General features: G+C 55.8%; 1 protein-coding gene across 10 annotated transcripts in view; it reads left to right on the forward strand.

Annotated features, from left to right (window-relative positions):
• ADAMTSL2 (ADAMTS like 2) overlaps window positions 1–6,143 on the forward strand; it is a 28,099-nt gene extending 21,956 nt beyond the window's left edge. For 9 of the 10 annotated variants that reach the window (XM_071454278.1, XM_071454276.1, XM_071454279.1 and 6 more), the window contains 4 exons: window positions 2,209–2,379; window positions 2,726–2,902; window positions 3,774–3,918; window positions 5,384–6,143. In XM_071454278.1, coding sequence (XP_071310379.1) covers window positions 2,209–2,379; window positions 2,726–2,902; window positions 3,774–3,918; window positions 5,384–5,502 — 612 coding nt within the window. In that variant the 3' untranslated portion in view covers window positions 5,503–6,143. Of the gene's footprint in view, window positions 1–2,208; window positions 2,380–2,725; window positions 2,903–3,773; window positions 3,919–5,383 lie in introns of those variants that run through there. The other variant, XR_011683675.1, reaches the window with a different exon arrangement.
• Window positions 6,144–6,253: the final 110 nt, after the last annotated feature.

Genomic DNA, 6,253 nt, shown 5'->3' on the forward strand with positions numbered 1-6,253 from the left:
CAGGCTGGCTTGTCCCTGCTGCTCCTCGGGGTTTTGGGGTTGGGTTCATCAAAAAAACCTGCACTTGGGTCCCAACAAACCTGCAGCCTGTGCTGGGAGCTGGCCTCAAATAATTCCACTGTTTTGGGTCTCTCGGGTCACCTCTGCCAGCACTGTCACCCTGAGCCATGCTGGCTCGGGCACTGGGGGTGATCCAGCATCCCAGTGGATCCTGTTCCATCTCCTGGGCTCCTGGCTCGGGCACTGGGGGTGATCCAGTATCCCAGTGGATCCTGTTCCATCCCCTGGGCTCCTGCCTTGTGCCACCCTGGCCCTGGCACTGGGGGTGATCCAGCATCCCAGTGGATCCTTTTCCTTCCCCCTGGGCTCCTGCCTTGTGGGGGATGTGGTACAGCAGGGGTTAAACCCTGAGAGACCTGGCTGAGGGCCTTAGTGGGTGTCAAAATCCTCTTGTCTGTCTGCTGCACAGCATTCCTTGGCAATGCTGATGCTTCATGCCCAGAAATTGAACCTTTTAACTTCTTTTCCTTTTTTTAATTTTCTGTTTCCCCCTTTCTCTTTTCCCTTTCTCCCCTTTACCTTTCCTCTTTCCTCCTTTCCTCCCTTTCCCTATTTTTCTTTCCTCCTTATTTTCTATTCTCTTTCACTCTCTCTTTTCTTTTTTCCTCCCCCCCTGGCTTTTTCCCTTCCTGCACAATTCTGCTCCAGAGACCCCCTCCATCCCAAGCTATTTTTACCCAGGTTTTGATACATTCACATCAGCTAAAAATAAGTAGTTTCCATGGCAGCAGCAGTGCTAGGAAACACCGAGAGCCTCTGCAAGAGCAACCACGGAAGCACGGGGAGCACCGGCTGCTCTGGGCACTGAGGGCTGGATTTTTGCAGCCACTTTCTTGGTCCCCTTTGCCACTTTGGGAGCCACTTTGGGGTTCCCTGCTCATGGTGCTTCCCCTTTTGCCTGCCCTGAGACATGCTGGGTGCTGGGGCTGTGGCACAGGTTGTCCAGAAAGATTGTAGATGTCCCATCCATCCCTGGAAGTGTCCAAGGATAAACCTCTCCTTTTCCAAACCCCTGCACAGAGTTTGGAAAAACCTGGGATAGCAGATGTCCCTGCCTGTGACAGGGGGTTGGAACAAGATGGTTTTTAAGGTCTCTCCCAACCCAAACCAGTCTGGGATTCCATGATGATGGAATCTCTGTTGGAGGATCCGCTGAGCATCCCTGTGGCTGTTTAAAGTCCCAAAACCCCTGTGAAATTTGGGGGAGGCGGGTGTGGGGAGGCAGCTGGGCCCTGTGGGGGCCCTGTCCCTGCTGTGAGGGCCCTGTCCCTGCTCTGGGGGCCCTGTCCCTGCCGTGGGGGCCCTGTCCCTGCTGTGAGGGCTCTCTCCCTGCTGTGGGGGCTCTGTCCCTGCTGTGAGGGCCCTGTCCTTGCTGTGGGAGCCCTGTCCCTGCTGTGAGGGCCCTGTCCCTGCCGTGGGGGCCCTGTCCCTGCTGTGAGGGCCCTGTCCCTGCTCTGGGGGCCCTGTCCCTGCCGTGGGGGCCCTGTCCCTGCTCTGAGGGCCCTGTCCCTGCCATGGGGGCTCTGTCCCTTGCTGTGGGGGCCCTGTCCCTGCCGTGGGGGCCCTGTCCCTGCTGTGGGGGTCCTGTTCCTGCCGTGAGGGCCCTGTCCCTGCTGTGGGGGCCCTGTCCCTGCTGTGGGGACCCTGTCCCTGCTGTGAGGGCCCTGTCCCTGCCATGGGGGCCCTGTCCCTGCTCTGGGGGCTCTGTCCCTTGCTGTGTGGGCCCTGTCCCTGCTGTGGGGGCCCTGTCCCTGCTGTGAGGGCCCTGTCCCTGCCATGGGGGCTGTGTCCTTGCAATGGGGGCTCTGTCCCTGCTGTGGGGGCTCTGTCCCTGCTGTGAGAGCCCTGTCCTTGCTGTGGGAGCCCTGTCCCTGCTGTGGGGGCCCTATCCCTGCTGTGGGAGCCCTGTCCCTGCTGTGGGGGCCCTATCCCTGCTGTGGGAACCCTGTCCCTGCTGTGGGAGCCCTGTCCCTGCTGTGAGGGCCCTGTCCTTGCTGTGGGAGCCCTGTCCCTGCTGTGGGGGCCCTGTCCCTGCTGTGGGAACCCTGTCCCTGCTGTGGGGGCTCTGTCCCTGCTGTGAGGGCCCTGTCCCTGCTCTGGGCTGGGTCAGGGGGGATCCCTAGCACTGAGTGCCCACTGTGGTTGCAGTGCAGTGGCGGCTGCGGGCAGGGCAGGATGATCCGGCACGTGTACTGCAAAACCAGCGACGGGCGCGTGGTGCCCGAGTCCCAGTGCAACCTGGACACCAAGCCCCTGGCCATCCACCCCTGTGGGGACAAGAACTGCCCCTCACACTGGCTGGCACAGGACTGGGAGCGGGTAAGTGCAGATTCTGTGCCCTGGAGGGGGTGGGATGGGGTTTGCAGCTCTCAGCTGTGCTTTGGGGTGCCCTTGGAGGGGTTAGGATGGGGTAGCAGCTCTCAGGTGTGCTTTGGGGTGCCCTAGAGGGGTTGGGATGGGGTTACAGCTCTCAGGTGGTTCCTGTGCTTTGGGGTGCCTTCAGAGGGCTCAGGATGGGGTGTGCAGCTCTCAGGTGGCTCCTGTGATTTGGGGTGCCCTAGAGGAGTCAGGATGGAATTACAGCTCTCAGTTGTGCTTTGGGGTGCCCTCAGAGGTCTCAAGATGGGGTTACAGCTCTCAGGGGGCCCTGCTCATGACCCCACAGTGCAACACGACGTGTGGCCGGGGTGTGAAGAAGAGGATCGTGCTCTGCCTGGAGATTGTCAATGGCAAGATCAAGACCCGCAGCCCCTCTGACTGTGACGTGGCCAAGAAGCCCGTGGAGGAGAGCACGTGCTTCGAGAGGCCCTGCTTCAAGTGGTACACAACCCCCTGGTCTGAGGTGAGCAGAGAGGGGGCCCCAGGGCTGTGCTGCCCCATCCCTTTGCACCAAGGGTCCCTCTGCCTGCAGAACCCCCAGGAGATGGGTGAGTCCCTGCAGGATGTGGTCCCTGAGGGTGTTTTTGCTACATGGTGCAGCTGGGGCTGTCTGTGCTCAGGGAGAACAGGACTGAGAGGGGCTGTTTGGGACCAGCTGTAGCTTTATTTTTTTTTTCTTTATTTTTTGCCTGGGAGTGTGGATGGGGGTGTGCATGAAGCCCACAGGGTGGCTGCCCCAGGGATGCAGAATTTGGGGATGCTCCATCACCCCGCACAACCCAAAAGGCAGCCAGGGTTCAGTGGCCAAGGGTCCAAGCCTTGCTTCCTGCAAGCCCTCCTGGATGCAGCCTCCCTGATCTGAGCTCCAGGAGCCTCATTTTTAGTCTTGCAAACCCTATAATTAAGCAAAGCAACCCTGCTGCCTTCCCAGCTCCACGAGGCATCCAAAGGGCAGCAGGCAGTGAGTGCTGGGCCCAGCAGTGGCTCCACACCCCCCAGGGATGCACAGAGACCCCACAACCCCACTCTTGGTGCTCTGGGGATTCCATGGCCACCCGTGTCCTACAGAGCATCACCTGGACAGGGCCAGCTGGTTTGTGGTCCATTGTGAAGGGCAGCAGGAGGAGGGAGGGTATTAGAGCCAGGGGGTGGGACCACATCCACCCACCCTGGGCAGAAGCTGATGGTGCTGGCAGCAAAGACAGAGCGAGGGCACTGGGATGTGACATTTTCCTCCTGCCCTAACATCTCCAGTGAGCAGGTTCTGGCTCAGAACAGTCCCCTGGCATGGCAGGGTCTTGCCTCACCCTTTCTCTCTCTCTTTCTCCCTCCAGTGCACAAAAACCTGCGGGATTGGCGTGAGGATGCGGGATGTGAAGTGCTACCAGGGCAAGGACATCGTGCGGGGCTGCGACCCGCTGGTGAAGCCAGTGGGCAAACAGACCTGTGACCTGCAGCCCTGCCCCACAGAGCCCCCAGGTGAGCCCCACAGCCTTGGTTTTCCATGGATCCCTCCAGCAGCACTGCCCCATTTGGATAATGATCCCAGGGAGGACGCCAGGGACAGCTCTCCCTCGGTGCCCAAGTAATGCACAGGCTCCTTCTGGAGATAAATTAAGAGGAGAGCTCAGAAGAATCATGCTCTGACCTGAAGATAAAAGGGGCCTTTGGAGAGCTGATTTGGGTGCTGCTTCTGTAAGATTCCAGCTAGAGCTGAGGAAGTTCTGTCTGTGCCATTATTTTAATGATTTTTGGTCTTCGGGTGTCCTGTGGGATTTGTAACTATCTCGTTATCTGGCTCGTCTGCTGGCTCAGAGTCCCTGTGATCTTTAGCAAACACACAGTTCTAATCCTTTAATAGGATTTGGGAATAAGGACAGTGTGGGAGAAAAGCATGAAAATGGGTGACAGATTTGGGGCCAGCTCCTGGCTCAGCTCTGGGTGCTCTCAGCTGCCCATTCCCTTGGGATCCGTGGAGCTTGGGAGTTGCCTCATGGCCACCTTGCCCTGGGAGCAACCTGGTTTCATGCATCCTATGGATTTGAAGCAAAAAATATGTATAAAAAAGTATAAATCCTATGTGTTTAAAGCAAAATATTGCACTGAAAGGAGCTGGGAGAGTGCTGAAGCAGCCTAATCCCTTTCTCCAGCATCTCACTTGCCCCTAACTCTGGATGTAGCCCTGCTGAATTCCCATTCTCTTTCTCAGGAAGCCTCCTTGGGATAGAAATTGTGAATCCCTACCAGGGGAAGCCCTTGACTTGGGGACAACTCAGTGCCTTGGTGGCTCCAGCAGCTCCTGGGCAGCTCTGTTTTACAGCAGAGACATTGAGCTTCAGGGCTGGGACCAAGTGAGACTCCCAGGCCTTGCCAGGTGTGAAGGAACAGATCAACCTGCACATGCCTTTGCCCAGGCTGACAATGACATTTCTGGAAAAGCTCCATGGTGCTTTCCAGGGGATGTCAGGGAGGTGGCAGCCACAGCTGGGCTGATTTTGTTGCTCATCCCATGGTGTTTAGAGCTGGGTAAGGTGGGAAATGACCTCATGAGCTCACAATTGTTTATTTTCTTCTTCTTTTCCATGGCATGCTTTGAGACATAGTACCCTGGGAGACAAGGTACCAGCCTGCTCACACCTGCCAGCAGCTATGAGACAGTGGCACTAAAACTGGCACAAATAAAGCTCCAGCAACATTTTAGCTCAGGCTGGGAACAGCAGGAGTGACATAAATTAAGGGAGAAATCCTATCCTGACCACCTACTCTCCAAGTGCTTTAACAAAGGTTAAACCAAAAAGCTGCCACCCCAACCCCAAATTACCTCAGCACCCGAGGGAAATCAACTTTATCTGTCAGGGATTTAACCTGCTTCCAGAGAAAACAAACCTGGGCCATATTTCCAGGCACTTCATGTCCTGCTAAAGTGTGTTTTGTCTCCCTGCAGATGACAGCTGCCAGGACCAGGCAGGAACCAACTGTGCCTTGGCCATCAAGGTGAACCTGTGCAGCCACTGGTACTACAGCAAAGCCTGCTGCCGCTCCTGCCGTGCCCCCCACTCCTAGGGCAGGGCTGCCTGAGCCTGGGCTCCCCCTTCCCCCTGCCCTCACACCCCAAACACTGCTGACAAGGATGCTCTTGGCCTGCTTTGTGTGTCCCCACCGAGGCAGAACTCCTCTCCTGGCCGCTGGACGTTGGGAGCCCCCCGGGGTCAGAGCTGTACAGAAATCTTGTATATTTGATTCCCCCCCCAAAATCCAGCTACACCCAAGGTCCTGTCCTGTTTCTTCCCTCAGTGCAAGGTTGGGGTTGGTGAGGGGAAGGTGTGAACTCTGGGAAGTGCAAGTTTCCCTTCCCAAAATGGTCTTGGTGCCTCTCTCCTGATTTATCCCAGGGCCTGCAGGCTCTCCTTAGCTGAATTAACATGGTGGGAAGCTGTTTGTTAAATAAACTCAAGCCCTTTTTTGTAATATGTAGGTGTATACTTTTTCAGAGAATTTTATCTTATAATCAAATGTTAGTTTCATAGTCCTTACAACCCCTCCCTGATGCTGACATATTGTATATAATATGGAAACATAACTGCACTTTATATCACAAAAAAGACGTGCCCTTTTTTAATATATTTGTTTACAGACAGTGAACTTTATCCACATAATCATTAATTTGTACTCATATGTATATTTTAATAAAGTTGTCATATTTATGGTGGTATTTTGTTTTATTCTTCAGTTTGTAGTAGAGTGCTGGGAACACTGGAATTGGGGCTGGGGATTTGCTGGTGCCCAGGGGAGGCAGAGAAGCTTTAAATCAGGA

Source organism: Agelaius tricolor, unplaced genomic scaffold (assembly GCF_023055355.1).
Source record: "Agelaius tricolor isolate 1412-34295 unplaced genomic scaffold, bAgeTri1.0.p SCAF_38, whole genome shotgun sequence".
Classification (NCBI taxonomy): domain Eukaryota; kingdom Metazoa; phylum Chordata; class Aves; order Passeriformes; family Icteridae; genus Agelaius; species Agelaius tricolor.